Below are 23,426 nucleotides of genomic sequence, written 5' to 3'. Positions count from 1 at the left end.
ATTAGCTAGTATGTTACATGGAAAAACTGTGGAATAATCTTTCCAGTTCACTCATACTGGTAAGGCTGCAGCTGGAACGGTATGTCCAGTTTTGAAAAAAAAAAAAAAGATTTATGCAGTTTAGGGAAGTATGAGGAAAGACTTCACAGCCAAATATGTAAAAATTAGTGGGAGTTACTCTCCTTTTCCACTGGGGATATGAGAAGAAATGATGTGCCTAAAATACAAACCACAAAATGGGTTTAAATTGCAGTTAAGAGAGATTTCAGGTAAACATTAGGAGAATACTTCCTAAAAGAGAAGGTAAGCACAGACAGAAGGCTGCCTGTAGAAATCGTGGTATTTTCCTTTACTGAAAGTTTTTAAGAACCTATCAGACAAATGTCTGTCAAGAATGAGATAAACCTGATCCTTTTTTAGGGCAAGGGTTCTCACTGCATTCTCACTTGAGGTCCCCTCCTTCCATATTGTCTAAGATAAGGCTTTATCTCTACATAGTCTGAAGGATTTCACAAATCTTAGTCCTGTGAAAACACCGAATGGACACAGAGTACAACCGCTTTACAGGTACTTGCATCGTAATTTGGCTACAGATCCTCCGACTAAAGCTGGAAAGATCAGGAACCCAGTTGGAAGGTAAAGAAAACAAGAAGTAATCTATTTATTTAAAGAATGAAAACACCCCCAATATTGGAAGTACCTTTTTTTTTTTTTTTTTTGGCTGAGTTGCTTTTCCCAAACAGCTATTGGTGTCACACTGCTCAATAGCAAATAAAACAGCTGCAGAATAGGATTTACTTTTACAGTGGTCCTAAATGCACACACAGAGCAATTTGCACAATCTGCCTCACAACTTGAATCAGTTAAAATGCACCCCTGTGGGCTACTTTCAAAAACCTATTTGGAAGAATACACACAGTGAAAAAGATCAGGGGAAAAGCAGCAATGTGTCAGAGGCTGTAGCTGGTGAAGAGAAAGAAGAGAAGCAAAAGGAACAGAAATAAGGATCTGCTTTTCACTTTTAACTTTCCATTTTTTTGATAATCTCTTTATGGTAACACTGTAAAACTACACATAATAATAATTGAGAACATGGAACAAAACCAAGCAAGCACTATGTAAAATTGGAATCTGGCCCTGAAGAGCCTCTCTTAAGCATCTCATTCATCTAACACATGTTGATGTCTTCCTGCTATTTGAACTTGCACACTTTGGAACTTTCTCTTCTTCATTTTGGAAGAGCTAAGTAATTGCTTTGATCTTCCTTCCATGCTAAAATCTTGGTGGAGATCGTTATTAAATATAACGTCATTTAGGACCCAAACACCTGAAAAATCAATCTTGTGACTTCTTCAGAGAGTCATGAGATGCATCCTTTGTACTCTCATGAAGCACATTGACTTCAGTGATGTTTTAGCAGTCCATAAATGGTTCACTTGGAGAGCTGTGGAAAACCTGTGCCATAATTCCTGAAAAGTGAATAGATCACAACTAACTTTCTTGAAAATTTTTAAAAAATTCCAGTAGATTGATTTGAAACAGGCACACCAATCCACTATTTTCAGTTCAATTTACCCTTCATAAAAACATAATATTTTAAATAAAAATTATAATAAAATATTTTAATTTCTTATTTAGTTCTAATACTTTAGGATTTTTATTTTAGCAAGACAAGAAAAATATCTGCAGTCTCTAGCAAAGTTGGCTAACTTTCTAGAAAAATTATCAGTTACAGGAGTTGTAGGAACTACGTTCAGATGTCAATGTATTTCAAATCAGAGACATCAGCCACATTAGAAATAATCACAATTTTATAACTATGAAATTGAATATTATGTTATAACATTTTATGTGGCGTGATTCTGTACCACTTTTGTATTTTTAAGTGAGAAGCTAACAGTGTACATATTTTATTACCGTGTTTATTTTTTAAAATCATACAGGGAAGATGGCACTGCCTGCCTTTCTATTAAACTGTGAGATGAAGGTCAAATATCTTCTTAATAATTCTATTTCTTGTGTACTCTACAATCTATTATATTTTCTTTTTCAGCCCATATTACTTCCATTTTTATGTTTTCTGATCTTGCTTTCATTCTGAAGTAGACCTTGGAAGTTTGCCACTGCCTATAAATTAGCACTACCTACCTTTCACTATATGTATTCTGCTTGAAGAATATCATATAGGATATGACTGGATAATACCTATTATAATGGTGCCTTTTTAATTCAGATGAACTTGTATATGGATTTTATAGTATGGATAAAAAGCTTTAATCCCTACTTACCAGCCATTCCCTTTTCCCTGGGATCAAGTTTCACTGGCACAGGGAAACGCTCACCCTCTCACCAGCGGAGAATAAATGCAGCAATAAACATTCTGCACTGCATATGTGAACTTGCTTCCTTAGGTCTTTATTTGTAATGATCCTCTAATTCCTATAATTCTGCTAGACACGTTACAGAAAGTAGCCTTGGATTTTTTTTCAAATGCTTTCCAAATCTAGCTACGTAGTTCAAATTCCTCTCTCTAATTCAGCCTGTTGAAGCACAACATTATTTAGATATGTAGCCCCTATTTTCCTACTCAGCATGAGGAAAAGGGTTAAGTCCTAACTATCTCACTAGCTTTCTAAAATGATAGAGATATTGCTCTGAAATGCAAGTAGTATGTGTGGTATCAGCTTTTTTGTTACTACTATTATTAGATAAACTCTAGAAGCAGAAATAACTTTTTTCCAAATGCCAATCTATCTCAATCTTAAGCCACTCATCTTTACCAGCTACAGACCATCATAACTGTTTTCAAACATCTCTGCAGGGATTTCATACTTTCTTTATTAATCAGAGAAGACAGCTCTTGCTGTTACTGAAGGAGCTAATCCTACATGCCTTATCCATAATAGTTTCACTTTATACTTCTAAGTAAAAAAGCAAGAACTGTAGGACTGGCCCTTGGGTCTGCTGCCCTAGCGCTCTGTCTGTACAGCTCTCTCTCTTAATGGGCTGTCACCAGGACAACTCTCACAATCACAAAAGAATCTCTGTACAACCACCTTACCGCAAACTCCTCAGGTTGCACAGTATACTTAGTATGCAATGACAAGAAAAGGCTTATACTAGTTGGAAAATATACTCTGTTTTCAGCATTGCATCTAAGTGCATCAAATGCTCTCAAGATGGAGCTGAAGGTGCTGTAATGGAAGGGACCAAGTATAAACTCCAGAAACCCTTGCACGTGCTGGGGCTGATCCGGTTACCTTGGGAATGTCGCTATCCAGGCTGCACGGACCTGCCCTCTCCTCTAGGAAAGGAGTTCTTACCCCTCACTGGCTAAGACAGAACAACATCTGCCCATCCCAGTTCTGCCTCTTAAAATTATCTCGGTCTAAAGGTTAGTTAACTTTAACTAAATCTGTGTAATAGGCAATGATATCCCAGCAGCGTTAGTTAATAAAATGAGCTAAAAAGCAGCAGTTCAATCCGGGCTCTGACTAACATCAAACAAGTTCTTTCTCTCTGCTAATCCCATGAGGGTTTAAATCTAAACTATTTAGAAAGTGAACTGTTTAGAAAGGCTCTGTTGAACACGAGTTAGTTCTATTCCTAGCAGCTCATTACTTTGCCCTTACAGCTGCAGATTACTTCCTGTATCCAAACTGTTTTCCCATCTCTCTCTAGTTTGAAAATGCTACCTTGTCATTTTATCCTGAGTAATTACAGAAACAGTACCTGTGCCTCCCTTTCATTAACACCTCTCAAATATTTGTGCAGTGATTTCATATCCTCCTTTAATCACCTCTTATCCAGTTTATATGAATTAAGTTCAATCAATCTTTTGTTATAAGTAATATTCTCCTTACCTTACCTACCCTGCTTTGAACTTTCCTCGGTATTTCAGGAGTCTTTTTTACGATGATGGGTCTCATCAGCAGTACATGCAATATTCTGAGGGCAGCTTGTGCTATCATTGATCTGCATGATTACTCATAAACTGGACATTAACAACCAGACAGAAGAAATAGTCTGTAACATCACAAAAATGTCTGTAACTCAAAAGTTGCTGTCGCTTGTCCTCTCACTACCTTACTTGCTTTTATTCTGCTGGACTGTACAACTGCACTTCAAGGTCTAGATGGAGAAAGATAACAAAGACTACAAATTAAAATAAAAGATTCAGACCTGACTTCTGCTGAATGCCTTTTCATTCCTCCCAGCCTACTCATTTATGTTCTGATTTCAGAACCACAGGGTGTCACAGGGTCACCATTGGGGTCCAGAGAGGGCCATATACTAAAAGCTCTGTTGATTAAAGCATGTGCACTTTCACCTGGAAGTTAAAGCTAGGTATAGAAAAACAATAAATCAATTATTCACTCCCTAAAGGAATATCCACATTCTATTACGAGAGTCTTTCATTAACTAGGTTTCCTGACTCTTCTATTCATCTCAGCTTTACTAACTTGAACTTTGGCTTTGTACCAAATGATCATATCCAAGATGGCAGTGTTTAAAATCTATCCTTTTTCATATACAGTATGGGCTTACGCTTGAGTAATACAATGTGTTTTCCAGAGCAGCAGGGCGTCTGGTGTAATTTACCTTCTTCATGTAACTATATTTCAGGTATGTGTAGGAGTGACATTATTTAAGTTCATGTGAAATGTAAATAAGTCAGACACAGCTGAAAATGTATTTTCTCTGCCATTCCTATATTGTAGAACAGAGTGTCACTTCATATTATGTTCCATTATGATAATCTTATTTTAAAGCTGACAGTCATGATTTAATATCCTTGAAAAAGCTTAAAAGTGAGAAGTGTACTTTAGGTACTTTTAGCCTTCTTAAGGAATCCCCTTCCCTGGAATTTGATTATCATAATTTGGATTATGAGAAAATACATACAACCTGTATACCTTTATAAATAATACACACTAGTCAGGAAACCTGACATCAGTTAGTCAGATATAACGACAGTGATTTATGGAATACATATACTCCAACGTGAGTTTCATTACTGATCTCTTGCCATCACATTGTAGGTTTAGCCTCTCATAGAAAATCTGAACCTGTATCTTTGTAATGTTTTATTTATGTTTACTCTCTATCCGATAAACCAATGGTCATATTAAAATTCACCTACGAAAAATGAAAAATATTCAGAACAAGCCGTCAAAAATGCATTTACCCTAAGCCATATTCAGAGCACTGAACTTCCAAATTACCTTATTTCATGTGTCTATAACTCATACAGAAGAATTTGCAAACTAGAACTGCAGAAGTATATGCATTTTTCATCTAAGGTAAGGGAAAATTATTGTTTTATGGGTCACTTACTGGTACTTATTTCTGTGCCCCCAGCATTATAGAATTGTTTCAGCAAGGAGGTTGAGAGTAATGTCAGAGTTCCAACCAAGATTGTGATTCAGATAAGGACTACACCTAGTTAGTGTCAAGCTAGTAAGAATAAAAAAGCACAAGAAGCAACTGCTTTCCTCAGGTTTACTCTCAGGTGTAGCAACCCTTTCTATCGCACTCATAAAGCCATATTCTAACTTTTGCTCCCTCCTTTTGTTCTGAGTACTACAGAACGGAGAGGAATTGGGAGGCATGATTGGGATTATTCCTGGTAGAAAGCTCTCAGCATACCATTGAAACAAAGCAGCAAGGTCAGACAATCTTCAGTCTGAGCCAGGAAATGAAAAAAATTGCAGGCAGTGCAGCCTATCTACGGTTGCCCTGGTGCTGGCGGCTGCACCGATCTAAATCTAGTCTTAATTTCTAATTAAAAAAAACTAATAAAGGGCCAGTCATCTAGAAAAATAGTAAGTAGATCAGCTCTTAGTAACTATATTTTTTTATAACATTTGATACCCTCCCAGGAGCGACAGAAACTATTTACATTCTGAAGTGGGGAGACCATTTCTTAAAACAGTGATTCCATTTTGGGAAAGACACCATTCTAGACACAATATCTGTGTTCAGAAACAATTCTGTTTCAAATGAATTGGAAAGGCGTTCAACTTAGCAGGCGCACTAATGAAATGTACCCACAGAGAAAATGTAGCTAAACACACATCTACCCCACCCGCCGCCCAAAAAAAACCCCAAAACCCAAAAAACAAACCACCAAAAAACCAACCAACCAAGCCCCAAACCCTACAATTCCTTACATGTTTGGAGGATCGCCTTCAGGTTGGATTTGTTTTGGATAAGACAGTACTACACATGACTGTTCTGCTCTAATTTGTACTCTGCCACAGTAGTATCTAAACACCTTCTCACAAGAAAACTTTCTTTCAAGTTCTGAGTACTACACACAGATGCGTCAGACAATGTGTTTTCCTGGCCCAGTTACTAAGAGGAAACAAATATTAGTCGTGATGGTTCACATTGCTAAGGTTGGATAAATATACAGAAACAGCCAAACATCTACATACTTTCTATTTGCTTTGGACATTTTGTTACAATGCACCTTCCACTCCGTCCAGGGCAACAGTGCTTCTGTCCAAATTACATAGCTGCTAAACCAGCATGCGTGTTTTATGCACCGCTGCCTCTAAACGGAGAAATATACCGCGCCACAAGCTACTGCTAAATTGTAGCTATCTTAGCATAACACTATTAGCATTTTGAGACTGCATGTAACCACCCATAAAACTCTCTCTGGTATGTAATAAACATTATCATACCCTTGCTCCAGAATTCTGGTATTACCAAGAAAATCTGCTGCTTGGTTCCTTACATTTTCTGAAATCAACACTTCAGAAGAATCACAAGCTGCTGGGTTTTACTGCAATCCTTTTCACCCTGTATAATAAGTGGCCGCAGTTTCCACATGACTACCTGCATCTGGTTTGCTTAATGAATAGACTTCTATGTATATTTATAGTTTACATATCCTAAATAAACATATGCTGGAGGGCTCTACACAACTTAACATCTAGTATGACTAAGATTTGCCTAAGCGACTGAGACATATCTTGGACACAAGAACAAAATCTGCAAATTTTAAAACATCACAAGTAACGGATAGGTCCATCTAATGTCACAGAAACAGCAGCATACTCTTTGGATTCAACAAACCATTTGGGTAGCTGTAGGAGCAGTATGGTAGTTACACTACGGATGAAGGCTGTTACGTAGAGATGGCAAGGAAACAGAGGATGGCCTCAGTGCGTAAACTCGTTCAGTTGTAATGGTTTTGAGAAGAACATAATTGATGTCCTCCACAGCTCTAGAAAAATGGGGAATCTGAAACCACTTATTCATTCAGAAGCAGCTTCATAAGGCGAAGCCACTTACTCAGGGACTGTGGCAAAGCCACAGTTGAACTCTTCATGATTAAATTCCCTTTTGAAAATAATGCGTCATTTTCATGGTAAGTGAACTGCTACTCAAAGGAATATTTGTAACTGGAAATGAAGGTAGGAGGGGGAATTTAATGCTAGTGAAACAGGAGAAAAATCATGATTTTCAGGTTCACGAAAAAGCTTTGGAGTTTTCCCTGGCTTTCATGATAATGGAAATCTCTTTCCTAGGTGATGAATAGTTACTTCATTGGATTAAGCATGAGCTTTTAATGCAATGCAAATAATAAACCTGAGTAAAATTAAATAATTTTTTACATTTGGAATATTTTCTTTCAGGCTATTTCATGTGAAAGCAGTGAAAAATCTTCTGTGTAGGTGGAGAATATGCTTCTCAGCTCCTCAGTGAAAGCTGATGTGTTCCTCTGCTAAATCACTAACTTTCACCAGTAGAAACTGAGAAAGCTTACAGCTAATCCTCCTCTAATTAAGACAGTTAACACAAGTCATTAGTGCATGCAATAATTTGTAACATTAAAGAACACCAAATCATATCTTTTGATACTTGATTGTCAGGGTTACATCTCCACATGACTTGTCACAAACCAGCCAGCACGAACTAAGGGGCTTCACTAATAGCGTTCTCTTGACATACTTATTTTTGAAACAAGCTGCTGTTCCTCCATTGTGCAGTGTGAGGACTCTTTCTGTTTTACATGCAGCATAAAATAAAAAACTGAATCACATTCCAGAGATTGTTTTCACTTAGGATAGCTGTCCTTCAACCAGAAGAAAATACTTTAATGTATTAATCCACCTATTAATATTTACTGACGTACACTATTTACCTGAAGTCCCTGCAAGTTAGGGCATTTCTAGGAAAGGGAGATAACTTTTCCCATGCAATCTCACCAGAAAGAGTTAAAGAACTTTCAGGCTTTAAGGAGTCTAAGAGTACTCTGTTTAATGCTGGTGAGAAAATTTAGCACACTTAATCCATCAAAAACATCCTTTAATAATTTCTCCTAGCATTTATTTCATAATTTTGTGAATCTGCACGAGGACAAGAATTTTTACTCCTGCTTTACTCCTTTATGGTCATATAAATTCAGTCAGTTTTTTGTATGATTTCAAATGAGTTATAGTTTTCTTCTCCCTAGGAGATCACAGCTGCGTGACTCACAGGGATTAAAAACAGCTCCTAGTAACAAGTAAAAGAATATAAGAAATAATATTAAATCACTTTAAAAAACACTTCTCAGACATAACTAAATGAATTTGCTGTAAGTACGACATATGTACAGGAAACAAGAGGGAATGGATTTATTAGCACTTCTTTCAGATTACTTTCAAGACTTTAAAACCACAGAGAAATAAAGTCTTCCTAAACACATGCTAATAAAACTTCATACCAACGCTCAGTATCCCGTTCTTTCTTTCCCCCAATCCATTCAATCAAGAAACTAAAATAATTTTTAACAAAAACACACAATATATTCACTAAAATTCCCAAGCTAATCTGCACTGTCTTTAACTGGAAATACTATACATAGTCTCATATTGAAAATTACATTATGCTCATTAAATTCCTCAGGCCACGTATTTCAATCCCAAATCAGTTATAAATCACATGGTACTTCCACAACCTCTAGTTTTGCTTCAGTAACTTCTATAATATCAGCATTACCCCTCCTTACACATTACCATTAATACAGATTTTTCTTTTCACATCTTTTCACATGACCAGAATCTGATGAAATACAAGTAAGACATGTTGCAACTCCGTCATGCCGACAGACGTGTACTTCCACTCTCCATTTAAGTAGATCATACGAAATCTGTAAGAGGCACAGTCAGTTGTGTAAATACAACCCAGGGATTCGTGTTCAGAGTCACCTACCTGTATGTGGCTCAATAGAAAAGTAAGGCTGTCCTTCCAGAATGCTATAAACCAGTTTGGCACTATTTCCATAAACTGGATCATCTGCATCTGTAGCTGTGACTTTAGTAACAAAGGTGCCTAAATAAAAAGAATATATACAATTAATGTTTACACTCTTACTAGAAATTTGTACAAGTTATTCAAAAAATGATTTGAAACCAAAATTAGTCTCCTTGAAACTTGAAAGAAATCTGTGAGGTGTACAGAAAAAGAAGAAAAAACATCACTAACAAAACATTACCTGTGGAACACAAACAAAACATTTACCTTCAAGATGATACATGCCAGCAGACTGAATTTCTGGGTAAAGGAAAAACCTCTTTAGCAGCTGTATTATTTAAGGTTTCTTTGTAGAATACATTTAAAGCTACCTGATAGATCTGTGTAGACTTCAAGCATTTGCAAAGGAATCATATCAAAGGGATACGAAATACAAGGTTAATAATACAATATAATATGTTGCATTTAAGATTTGCAAAATCACATTTGAAGGAACCTTGCCAAGTTACAGAGACTGCATAAAAAAGCAATAATAAAAAGGGTTATTTTCTCTTCTTGGCTTGCAGCCATAACAATGGTTTGATGTGGCCACAGCGGCAGAGTCAGGACAACATCTATTGTCTCTGAAATGAGTCTCTGCCGCTGAGGGGGCCATTGTCTAGCCAGAGTTATAAATTTCACGCTCTGTCCCAAAAAAGAGAAGAAAAAATTAAGGAACTCACCTTTTCTATTTCTGTAAGAAGCAAAATTGAATGAAATTCAGTAGGTTACATTAAGCTCGCTAAAGAGACCCTTGGTTTTTTTTAGATGACTTAAAAATATAATGATGACATTAATTAGGCTAACAATAAAGACAATATCTACAGAGGAAGAGAAAGCAAGAGTAGGAGAGAGGTTAAGGGCTGAATTATGTTTCTTATGCTTAGAAAGGAAAGGAATTATAGCTCTGACCAAAATACCCCCTTTCTAGATATGCCGGTAAAAACAGCCTCCTCTTCCCTCTTACACTTTGTATGCTGCTGATTCCAAATTACGTGACACTTCAGGACATGAACAGTAAAATAAAGGGAGAGGAGATTCCTTGGCATGTCCTTGCATTGCGCTCTCTTTTCTTCCTTCTCTGTATGCCACATTGCTGTCAGGGCTCTGGGCACTTTTGTGCGTTACAATACGTCCAAATTATTTAGATGAATATCTGCATATTTAGAGATAATTGGCATATCACCCAAAATTTCCCACCTGGCCACTGGGAGCATCAGGGCAAGAAGAGGCTAGCAGGATTTTGGGAGGGTCTAGAGGGATGGATTACACCTCGTTTAGAGAGCAGAAGTTCTGCAGTGCTTGAAGTTGTAGAGGGTTTCCTAGGAATAACTGGGTAATGCTGAGGAAAAGGAATGCAGGTCGCAGAAATGCATCTCACTAGAGAAAAAAATGCATGTGGCTTGTACTGGTCATTTATTTTGGCTACTGGCATAAATTTATCCATTCTTACAGGGCAAGAACATCAACGAAGGGAAGCAGAGCAGCTGATTGCCATGCAAGCTCTGCCATGGCCCCATCTGGCAGGAAAGTGCCCCACCAGCAACTCTCCTGCTGCTCAGCAGGGTCTGGAAGAATCCATGTGTCCCGCAGCTGATGCATACCATGGGGAAGAGGAACGCAATGCTGGTGAAGATTATGTTGCATCAATCTTCCGCAGATGCTTGCTGAACCTGCTCTTATAAACATGTAAACTGTTTGTGTTTTGAATCTTAACTGGTTTTGATGTTGAAATGTGATCTCATACCTAACATTTAACATAATAATCTTCATCTGGCCACCGGGCATGAGAAATGGACTTTATCATCAACTTGATGGTTGGTCTGTAAGGAATTAACATCAGAAATTCATCGTCTGACCAACTGCAAATGTTGCTGTATACCCAGATGTTAACAGATAATGCCTGGTAGCATTGGGCGAAATTGATAAAGGGGACAGATGACACAAATGTGATCCCCAGCCTTGCAGCAAGTACAGCAGCCCCAGTCGGTAGATGAAATCCTGAATAACCTCCCTCACCTATAAGAGAACAAAAACAGTAACAGGGAAGCAACCATGGGGCACACTCAGAGGCCATGGCATAGGCTACAGAAAATACACGAAATAGGGAACTGTGAGAGGGAAGTATGCAGGAAGCTTGAGTTTGGATGTTGCAGGAATAGAGGAACAAAAGGACCCTTTGCGGCTTGCCCACGCTAGTTACAAAGTGTGAAAAGATGTAGCTGTTGGAATTGTCTTACATATTTAGGATGTGTTGGCTCACCTTCTCTAACACATACACCAGTTACACGTTCTCTGTTTAGCAATCTCTCAGCCAAGCAGCACCTCCCCTCTGGCAGAACTAGGGCTGTAGCCCCACCACCCCAGCAGGCTGTCCCCTGCAGGTCACGGCTGCTGTCCCACGTGTGATACCAAGTGTGAATGTACAGGTCAGTGTTTTCTCCAATCAGACTCAGACTGAAAAAGCAGGCGGTGTACGAGGTTTCTGTGGTAATGGCTGCTATCATAAAACTTCTGTTTTGTAACCTTCTAAGGCAGAAGAGGTTTGTGCAGAACATCATATAATGGGATAGGGCTGCAATAAGATAAGGCTCATCACAGAACAGTGAAAACTTTTGTAGGACTATTTTATCTAGGCTGTTCTGTTTTGTTTCCATGATATACTTTATACACAAAGGAAAATAAAAAAAGGAAACTGTTGACTTCTTTGAGACGATGTTTGATTTGCCTAGCTGGCTCTCATTTCAAAGAATTTCAGAAATAATTACATTGCTTGTTTAGAAAGATTTGATATATAATGTCTATTCATTTCTTATTTCACTTAAGAATTCCTGAAGACTTTCACAGATATTTATTTCAAAATTTCAACTTAAATAGCTGTGCTGATTCATTGGTAAATGCATCCTTTATCCCCAGTGTTCATTAGACATTAAAGTTGAATACGCCTTAATAACAGGCAGTGTCGAACATTTCTTCCAATCCTGATGCTCAGCTCTCAAGATTTTTTTTCCTGTGATATAAAAGAATCAAATCCCTTATTGAGGCCCCAAGTTTATCTGAAATCTATACATACATTAAAAATACAGATGTAACAGTCAGTATTCCCACTCACTGTTTACATACACAAAAGGGAGGAAAAATTGCATACCCGTCTTCTTCTTTCCCTTAAAGGTCACCTGAAGTGTGACTATAACCTCACCCTATAAAACTAAGTGAATGGAAAAATAAAACACTCTTCCAGCTCCTAGAAACCAGCTTCTTACACCACCACTCTCTGCCACTCAGCACTTCACTTCTGACCATCATACACGCTCCTGAGAAGGTCTCCAATTCACCAATTTTCTCCCAACATCGTATTGATGAAAATTGTTTATGAAAGATGTTAGCAATCATCAAACAGAAATTAAATAAATTACTTCCACTATTGAAATTAGTTAAGCTTTTACATAGTTTAAGTTTTATCACCTTTAATTTGAATTTTTATTTTATGCCTTGAATCAAATCTTCTGCAGGTGTGAAACATGCCACATTGCTATGTTCACACTGGCAATAAGAAGAATTTGAAGGAGCAAAGTCTGTCCCCTCTGCAGCTGCAGAGGATGTTGCTATGTCAGTGCTGCTCTGGTTCCACTGCAAGATGCTGAGGGTCCAGAAAAAGTAGCAACCTACCCACTCCCATAAGTGACTGAACTTTTTTCAACTCAGCATGAATAAAAGTTTTGAAGAACTGAGATATTCCTGGCAGTGAAAAGTAATGCAGAAAAGAGGAACTCACAGCCACCATAGCTGTTATTTAGGCAAACTCCCAAATACAGCAGAACTCTCCGTGCTTTGGTCTAGAGCTTTGGATTATCAATATTTAAGTAGGATTTCACCCCGCTACAGATACTGTATTAACTACACGTACATAAATATTTTTACATGCATAATGTGCTTAAAGTCTTAAAGATAACAATTTTGCCTTGAAAAAGCAGTCAGAATGCAAGGAAAAACATTAAGTAAATTCTCTTTGCAAAACAACATTCTGGGTTCTACCCAGCAAATAAACAGCTAAGGTTTCTGTTTGTGTTTAATTTTGACTGCATTTGGCTTGTGTTTCTGTCTTCGTCAATGCTACAACAAACTCATTTAGCTAGAGACTATGAATTTGAAATGGTGCCATTTTTACAAGAAAGCCACTATTATAGTCCGTGTCACTGTTGTCCTAATTACAATAATATAGCAGTTTTATATAATCTGGCCCAACAACATAATCACTGTTTCTTTTTTTCTTTTTATACCTAATATGGCCTAATGTAAAACAAAACCTTTTTTTTTTTTTTTTTTTTGATGGATGAGGTAAATTTTAAGATGTTCAGCTAAAAAAGTTTCTGCATCTTTTTCTGAAGTACACTTTGGCAGTGCTAATGACCCCATGATTAAATATGGACTGCAAAGAAATTCAACAGATTTTAATTAATGAGCACTTCTAAAGTGATTTAGCCATTAACCATTGCTGATTGCTTTACTGTTAGTGTCAGGTTTCATGGCTTCTCTTTGCAACAGGCTAGCAATCAGAGACACAATTAACAATAAAAGTATTTTTATATGGCAAAGTAAGAAAGCTCGTGTTTGCTGGCCAACTAAGATTAAAAGCCACCATAAAAATAAGATGTGTGTGCTCACCTAGCGCTCGTCTGCTGTTTTCGCTGTGTTTTTATGTGCAACTCACTGTACAGATTCTGCACATTAGTCAGAAAGAAAAATGCATATACTGCCACAGGGAGTAGGAAAGCAAATTTTTTGGCGTGGCATTGAAATGTGTGTACAGGAATAAAAAAATAAAAATCAAACTTGTATGTTCTAGAGGAGGTAACGCATAGTCGATGCCAGAAATTTACATGAATCCATATTCAGTGAAGCAACCATTTTGTTGAAAGATTGTAATGGCTGGTAAAAATAAAAAATGTGACCAGAGTGCAACCTAGTGGGACCATGTTTTCTCATTTTCCCAGGGACTTCTTGGTCTTTTTTTTCTTTTCTGATGCTCTTTTTGGTCTCCCTTACTTTCTCTCCTACTCTTCCCAACTCTTGACAGGCTGAAATCTCCATTTCATTCAGAAGATCTGATTACCAATCTGCCAGGGCATTAAGAGTCTATTTGCATGAGAAAGACCTACCGTTATTTACCAACTAGGTTGTTTTTCTAAGAGGATCACTGTGCTTCAAAACCTCTAGCTAGATTTGAGTTTGGCTGATAGTAGCAGCGCAGTCAGTGGTGGTCAAAGCAAAGCATTGTTTGTATTCAGCAGGTCAGATAAGCATTCTTTCCAAAATGAAGCCCTTTCTTCACTGTCCTCCTTTGCTATAATCTCACAGGTAGCATGACAGTTGTTGTCATGGTAACTATTTTTTATTGAATAAAACTGCAATAATCTCATAAAAACCTGTATAACTCCTTGACATGTAAATTATTACTGCCTCAAAGCTGAAGAAATGGATTTGTTTTTCATTGTTGCTAATTTTTTTTAAATACAAAAACACAGTTTTAAGTCTTATCATCCTGTATATTCTATATGAGACCATTTCTACACACAAAATCTATGAATTAGAGATTTCACTAGCCAAATAAAGAAAACGTATATGGGATAGAAACCTGTGGAATGCACTTCAGAACTTGTTAACATATGCAAAATACATACATAAAATATTATCATGGGTATTTAAAATTGCATAGCTTGGTGTGTATGCAGATATCCATTCATATATATATATATGTGGGTATGTTGTATGAGTGTTTTAGGGTTCTTTTGCAGATTGTATGTTATTTCACTCCTACCTTCTACATCAGTAATTGAATGTATTTTTATTATTATTTATAGTTGCTTTATTGCCAAAGCTCTAAAAGCCCCGTACGTGGATCAGGTCTCACAATACAAGAAAGTCCTCTCCCCAAAGACTCCAAGAGCCATCAGGTCTCACAATACAAGAAAGTCCTCTCCCCAAAGACTCCAAGAGCCAAGTACCAGGAAAGACAAATGCGGACAGACAACTGAAGAGAGACAAGAGGATGTAAATCCTCCTGGGAAGCAATGCTGTCAGCATGGAGCAGTGCTGCTGCCTGACCTGCCTGCTGTCGGGTTCACATGACTACACCATGGTGCCTCCAGAACAGGGGAATCGTAGAATTGTAAGGACTGCGTTAAGAACAGATGACAGAGATCATGTGTGGGTTTTTCAGGAGATCTTCCCATGCTTAAAGTAAAAGGTATTTGCTCTTTAAGTGCCCAGTGGACTCCTTGCAGTGACAAAAAATTAATGGAGGTAGAAGATGACATCCTAAAGCAGAGGTAAAGGGGTAGAGATACGAGCCAGAATGCTCCACTGAAGGAAGATGACTGGGCAATTCATGCTTGACATGTTAGAGAGACAGGAAGGCCAGGATGTATTCTATTATATCTATATAGTACATTGTACACATATAGCAGCATATATATTCTACTATACCTATATATATCTATAGTAGAATCCTGTATACAGCCACTCCTAGAAGGAGAAATGAGAAAGAAAATTTGTCTACTTTACAGATGTAATACTGATATGTGAGTGATGAGAACCATATAAACACACAGATAGATACAAGACTTCACTTAATCTTCTGCAAAGACAAAAACAACAACAAAAGCTTCCTTACAATGAGAAAATGTACAAGGAGGAATAGCTCCCCAAGGGAAATAACAGAATCCTCCTCACTGAATAGTTCACTCTACTGCACAGGATGCTAGCTAATGTATTCTAAGGGAAAACCCTAGAAAGACAGGAAGATTAACTAATAGCGTAATTTGTCTTTCCCAGCTGCAATTTATTTGACTCTAAGTAGTGAAATACTGTGATGCTGTCATGATCTTGTTTATGATGATTAAGGTAAGGAAGAAGGAAAAGAGAGTTATTCATACAACTCAGTTTTAGGCTCAACTGGCTAGATTAGATACCTAGTTGCACTAGCTTTCCGCTCTATCCAAGAGAGGAAGATAGAATTGCCCTCTCATGGGATCCTTCTTTCTTGGTTGACCAGAGAGGAATCCAAATTAAATTAGCCAGCTAACGTGAGTGCCTAAGTTTTAATTATATGACTGCTCTCTTATGTGTTTGTGTACATAGTCAAAATAGGCCAAAGCAGTCTAGCAGCAGGTGTCCCTGCCCGTGGCAGGGGGGCTGGAACTAGGTGATCCTTAAGGTCCCTTCCAACCCAAACCAGTCTATGGTTGTATGATAATAATAACCCTCCGGAACTTCAAGGATGTATCAATTCAAAAGTAAAAGTTTTAACACCTGAAAGATCTGGCTTAATAAAGGGATCTGCAAGAAACAAATGGGAGCAGCTCAGTCAACAGTAGGAAATAACCAGTACAACAAATTATGAAATACCATGCAGGAAAATGCAAGAAGCTGTTTCCTATTTCCACCAGGAAAATAATCTTTTCATATACCCCTGGGATGCTAAGTCAGGTTTAGCTCCACAAGCAGAAGAGGAATCTGGTTGTTTCTTTCAAATGTTACGTATTTCTTAATGTGATTTTCAGAGCAGACAGTCTGGAAAGTTAATGAAATCTTTAAAAAATGTTAATATCATGCAGTATGTATACAAGTCAAAAATCCCTAACAACTGAATATCCTACCATATGTAACAAAAATGTTTTTAGATTGCTCATATGTCATTTTAAGGACTTTTTCTAATGTGAGGGAAGTGTGAAAAATACATTGTATGCAAATGTGTAACTGCAGAAGTATGAAAGGTGTTTGCTATGCACAGGAGAAAAATGTCTTTGTACAGCCCACAGACAATGGAACAAGCTGGCAGCCTTCAGCATTTTACAGCTGTATAATGAGGACTGTAGGAAGCATGGCTGTGAAATCTAATAAGTTCCATATTTTACAATTTTTTAGTGGATAAACTAATTATTTTAGAACTCTGATGCTGTCTTTTTAACAGGATCTTTTGGAAACAAAAATGTTGTACATCAGAAATACATATTTAGATCTAGTGATATAGATAACTGTCTGGCAATTATCCTTGCTGATGTTACCTACTGCTTAGGTTTAGCTTGTATGAATCTAATAAGAAAGGACACTGCCTTTTCAGTTTTAAGGTTGGCAGTTCTTTCTTGCTACAACTTATAAGATGGTGCCATTAGAGAGCCTGCAGGTATTCCTTCATAAATTCCCCTGGGTGGCTGTTTGTTAGGATTAGAATACAGCCTGTAACATCACAGGCAACAGTAGAACACTAAAATACATTTCATGTTTGGCTTAAAGAACTATGTTTTCTTTTCCTGTTATATTATATATATTGATATTTGTAACAGATGTGGGAAATACCTGTTCTTGTGTTCAGGACTTTTTGAAAGACTGCTTGCCTTTAATCAATTGACTATTTCATCAGCATTCATTCTGCAAGGTCCCCAGGCAAAGACAGTAGCACTGGATGATCACTGTACACTATATTTCTAAGCAGAGAAAAAAGTACTGTAGGGCTTGTTGATTTCGACGGAAGTTTCAGGTGTTTTCTATAAAAATATAAATAAATAATAAAGTACCCCTGGTTGTTTACTGCAGAAATTCTTTCATTTATAGCTTTCTGTTGTGAAAACAGAAGGCGGCTTGTATAATCTTGCAGCTTTGATGCTCTGCTTGCTTTGTTTGGTAGCGAAGCCTATAACGCCAGCAACTGTTGTATTCCAGGTTGCAAAAGCAGACTCTGAAATATTGCCCCCTCAGGCCACTGCGGAGCAAGCATATGGCAGCAGAGACCATTTGGGCCCCAGGGAAAGGGTACAGTTGAATCCGCTGCCCAGCAGTACTCCACCGGCTGATTCATGAGAAAACCGTATTGACATCAGCTCCACAGGCAATGGCTGGTCTGTATTCATGAACAAACGTTAAGTGCTGCAGATTCAGCAACTAAACAAAGACAGAGGCACCAATGCAGGGCAAGGTGGGGAATGACCAGTGCCAGAAAAAAAAAAAAATGGATTCTGAATTGGATCTGAATCTCATTTTCCCAAGTGCCAAGTGTGTCCCTCAAAGAGATGTCTAACGCAGGACACCTGAATGAACAGAGTTTGAGGGGTATCGGTCCCCAGTGATCTAAAGCAAAATCTTTTGTGTTAGCAGAGTGATATACTAATAAAAGTTTCTGTGCAAATACTACCACACTGAATTTAATTTTCTCATCTAGAACTTTCTTCCTTGTGGTTAGAACTTGTCTACATTTCCCACAATTGAGACAAGGGACAATATGTTCCTGTGCAGTTCTGTGGCATTTCACAGACCCTCAGTCTGGCAGAAATCTGTCTTGGTCTGTTTCCTCTCATCTGTCTGTTTTCTACTTAGGCACCATCCACTGGCCAGCAAATGGGCTCATGTCACAAGCACAGCTGTCTGGAAAAATGAAAATGCATGCTTTCAAAGCCAACAAAAAAAACCCCTACCACCGTTTTAAACATCTTTTTTTCTTCAAATTTTGAAATTTGAGAAAATTATGAAAAATCCTTGCTAAGAGTAGATTTCAACTTGTAACCAAAAGAGGATGTTTCAGAAATCTGAGTCAAAGACTTATTTTCATATAGTCACAGAACAGAAATACGATGATGTGTTTGACATGTACAAATGAAAGCAACCACAAAGAATTTCAGAAGCAGAATAACTGCAGCAAGAACAAGATGTTTGTGACTATGAGACAAGAATCATCTGGAGAAACAACAGGACAGATTCTTGGAGATTACATAGGACTAGAAGAGCATGCACATAAGACTGCCAAAATTTCCTCTGCTCTGCCCTCAGATGATCAACACACAGCTCTGTCTGTTCCCATCCTGTGAAACAGGAACATCATAGGAAGATGTATTCCTCTATATGGATCAAACTTCAGTTCTGATCCAAACATCCAAATGGCTTTTTTCCTGACGAGTCTTTCTTCAGTATGTGTCATTCGCACGATGTTCCTTGGTGCATAGGGAATGTATGTGTGCAAAAAATGGGAAATTTGTGACAAACTGCTAAGTTAATGGAGAGGAAAAAGGGCAGCTTTTGTCTAAGAAATCACCACACATTAATAGCTCCATACTTTCCACAGGTAATTTAGGGTTTATTTCTAAGAACCAGACAGGTCTTCAGAACCTGAACATTCAAGTACTCGCTGCCATTTGTACAAAGTACTTTGAGCAATCCCACTGATTTTAGCAATTTTGTATACAGTCAACGAACTGCCTTAGTACACTCAGGACAACATAGGTCAGTGCAAGGAAAGGGTCAGATTACAAACCCCTAAAGAGCAATATCATAACTTTATCCATGGTCTTCGAGCTCATAATGGTAAATTAAGAACAATATGAAAAGATAATGACATTTTCAATCAGACCTCACGAGAAACAAAGTACAAAAATAATACCCCATACTTAGAAATGCGTTTTTTCAAGGCTCAATAACAAGTCAAATTAAGGAGCAGACTGTTTGGTTTTGAATATATCCTAATCAATTACTTAAGGTCACTTATGGCTTGGCTTTTGAAATCATGTTTCAGTCACACAGAATGTACAGAGGATCTTAAACAAGTGCACACTCACTAAATAAATCTCTCACGTAAAACGCTCTTCAGTACCCCAGCTAGTGAATTTGATTATGCACAAGATGAACAAGTAGATGAACAAGACAACACGAAGACATACATTTTCTAACAGCTGCTACATTGTTGCCATATTTTACAACATCTGCTGGTTTTTTCCTCAGCTTTGGCACTCCCTTTGCATTTACCCTTTGGGCTAATTTGTAGTTGACCCCAGTAATACAGTCCTTTTACTCTACAGTTTTGTGACAAACTATCATCGATTTAACAGTCATGCTCAGTGCCTTAAAAATCAATGAATACTTTGGAAAAAAACCAGTAAGACAGTGTGGTTGATCTTGATAACATTTCAGGTCAGGTTTTTACCGCAACTTTCTAATTTATCAAGTTATTTTATCACTATTCATATCAGACATTGCATGTTGATTTCATAGTCAGCAGATTTTGCCCTTTAGCAAACAATTTGTAACTGGAAGAGAACTAATGTCTTTGGGAGAACTGTAAAGAAAAGCTATGCTGTGTACAGTGCGCTTCTACTATACATGGCTATACTAAATAACTCTGTTCTGCTTAAAAAAAAAAAAAAGATCGAATGATTTCTTATCTACAGTGGTGTAATCAAGGGCAAAGTGATCCAAAGGAAAGCACTGTTAAGTAAATGTGCTTAAGTAAACTGGAAACTGATATTTTGACCTAACTGAAAGCCTAAACCCTTTCCAATAAAGACCTTTTTCCCCCAGTAAATAGTTTTCATTGAAGCATTTAAGGATAAAAAAATATTACTCTAAGTTTTTTTACATTGTTAATATTTCCAAGTGTTAAAGGCAAAAGCATTTCTAGAGGAATGGCAGACTGAATTCCACTGTGCATATTTTATGGGGTTTTTTATGATTGTCAGGGAAATTCGTAATATCTGGAGATTATTAAAGTTTGACTGTTTACCTTAACTCAGGCAAACTATGAGAGAATTCTCTTCCCTTATGGCTTTTGTTCTTTTTCCATCTGTGTCCTTTTTTATTTCACCAACACGTTTGTCACTCTACTTCTGTCGTTCTGTCTTTCAACATGACACTAGCTGTCTAAACACTCTTGGCTTCACTAAGAACAAAACCAAGAAATTTCACTCCTCAGTCCTCTCCTGAAAAAAACATCCTGAAATAATACTGCTGGGAGACAATATCCACTTTGGCTCCCATTATCACCTCTGCAGTGGGCTTTCCGGGAATTCATGAATCTCCTCACAGTTGAGAAAGAAACACAGAAACAGAATGTACTCAGGGGGCAGGGGGGATGTTATTTTTTTTTTTTTTTTTGCTTTTCTTTAAATAAGCTGCAGGACTAGTTCCAATTACCCTTGTGGATCTTTTAAGATTGCTCACACATTTAGATAATATGCTGTCTTCATCACAGCCATCCATACAGAGCTCACAGACAAATGGGGGGAAAAAAAATGAGTCATGGGGTTCTTCCTCCCAGAAGCTTAGCTGTATCTCTTTTTAAAAGGTTTTAACTGGGTTTCATTCCCAGTGTGTCCCTTTACATCTAAAAGTGATTAAAGAAGATTTACAGACAAATTAAATTATTTCCTATTTGTGAAATGCAATACTGTTCCAATGAAGTGATTCCATAGATTTCACTTTTCTGACCTTTAATTCCTTAAGAAAATTAATATCAGAATTAAAAGATTAAAGTGCTCAGTTGCAGCAAAGAACATCTTCTCTATGTACACTATTAGCTTTCACAAGCAAATTCATCATTTTGGAGCTGAGGAACAGGGCTTACTACGGTAGATTACATAGGAACTATATAAAAGAAAGGAACACAAGGATGAAATAAGGGAAAATACAGATATAAATTATAAATTTAGGTCTCAAAACTTTTTCTGGAATGTGCTCCTCTCTTGCCTCAAAGAGAGAAATAAATTTTTTCAAAATAACTCTGAACACAGTGACGATACACACCACTCGGTACGTGTGTGGGTGTGCGTTCTGGGAAGACAGCTGAAAAGTGAGCATCATTCCTACCGGAGATAACACAGTGTCATACTAATCGTCTTTGAACCAAGCAGTGGGAGGAAAGCCATGCAAATCCTTTTCTTTTGTTTTAGTAGGGAAGCAAGATTTTCCAGGTATCACTGATTCATAACATAAAAGCCAAACATACTGGATTGTGGCCACATACGTGTGATAATCTCATGTATTGGCATACACACACACACTCATCCATACCACGTACACAAAGTTTTCACGTATGCTGCAGTTTTCACATCCCCATAGTGCTCCAGTCACGTTCTAGACAATCACACAAAAATATCACTGACATTCATATAATGCATCTCTTCCAGCAAGGACTATAAGACCAGTACCTGATGCACCTATTAGAAAAACTGCATTGTGTTAGAGCCTTAACATTATGTTACAGAATAATCAAAGGTTAATCCGTTCATCTCTATTTTATGCATTGCTATCCACAGAGGTCCAAAAATAACATGCCTTGTACTGCACCCTCATTACATAAGTACGATATATATAGCACATGAGTTCCTCTTCTGTTTCAGAACAATCAGAATTGGTATAAGCATTTTGAGGTAAGAAGAGGTTTAGTAGAACTTGGTTCTATCCTGAGTAAGAAGACTGCCTAGTAATGACTGTGTTGTAGAAATGTCAAGGCTGAAATTAGCCGTGGGTGGAGATCTCTTTAAGGGGAATTAAGTAAGTGGATAATGGAAGTGAAATACTCTTAGTGTGGGGAAAAAAAAAAATAAAATCCTTGAACTCTGAAAGGAGACAGAGTTTTCTTACAAACATTATAGAGGAGTTAAAGTAATTTTAAGAGGACTAACAAATCTTAAGGAAAGTCAAAATAATTTATGGAGCATCATTTAGTACAACTCTTGATGTTGCTACCTGTGGGTTAAAATAGGAAGGCAGAAGGAAATAGTAACAGCAGCGCTGGTGAAGGGGTAACGTTCTCATCTTCAACTTTCCAGCCTCGAAATTTGGTTCCATCAGAGATTAAGATGCAGACTCGACTGCGCATGCTGCATAGATTTTACAGTCACTCATGACCCATGTAATGCAATGGCAAACACACTCTGAGTTTTGAAGTGGCAGCTGAGAACTAGGTTTTGTTTTTCAACAAAAGAGCAGGAGTGTATGTTTGTGCTTCTTTAGAGAAACTGCTTGAGAACATGCACTCCTAGGAGTGTCACACAAAAAATATGCAAAGTTCAGGGATCAGAAGGAATAAATGTGCAAAACTGGCACAGTTTCAGTAATAAAGGTAACAAATGGTAGACCTCTGAGATAGTCTGTAACAAGTTTCTACCTATAGTTGTGTTGTTAGAATAAACTCGTTTGGACAAAACTCTTCCGTGCAGCTTAAGAATACGTAAAAATGTGGAACAACATGATTTCAGAGGCACTTCAGGGAAGAACTGTTTTTTTTCCCTCACCATGGTAGAGGAAACAGGTCAAATAACATCCACCAAAAGCCAGTCCCTTTCACTGTTCCCTAAACTGACACTTACGTA

General features: G+C 37.5%; 1 protein-coding gene across 1 annotated transcript in view; it reads right to left on the bottom strand.

Moving 5' to 3' along the window:
- Positions 1-23,426, bottom strand: part of LOC104470993 (cadherin-8-like) — a gene marked incomplete at its 3' end in the record, with an annotated part of 95,888 nt that overhangs the window by 17,278 nt on the left and 55,184 nt on the right. Inside the window, exon 4 of the mRNA XM_010086146.1 lies at positions 9,211-9,330. Coding sequence (XP_010084448.1) covers positions 9,211-9,330 — 120 coding nt within the window. The remainder of the gene's footprint in view (positions 1-9,210; positions 9,331-23,426) is intronic.

Source organism: Pterocles gutturalis, unplaced genomic scaffold (genome assembly GCF_000699245.1).
Source record: "Pterocles gutturalis isolate BGI_N339 unplaced genomic scaffold, ASM69924v1 scaffold49550, whole genome shotgun sequence".
NCBI lineage: Eukaryota > Metazoa > Chordata > Aves > Pterocliformes > Pteroclidae > Pterocles > Pterocles gutturalis.
This window is presented reverse-complemented; position numbering and strand designations above follow the sequence as displayed.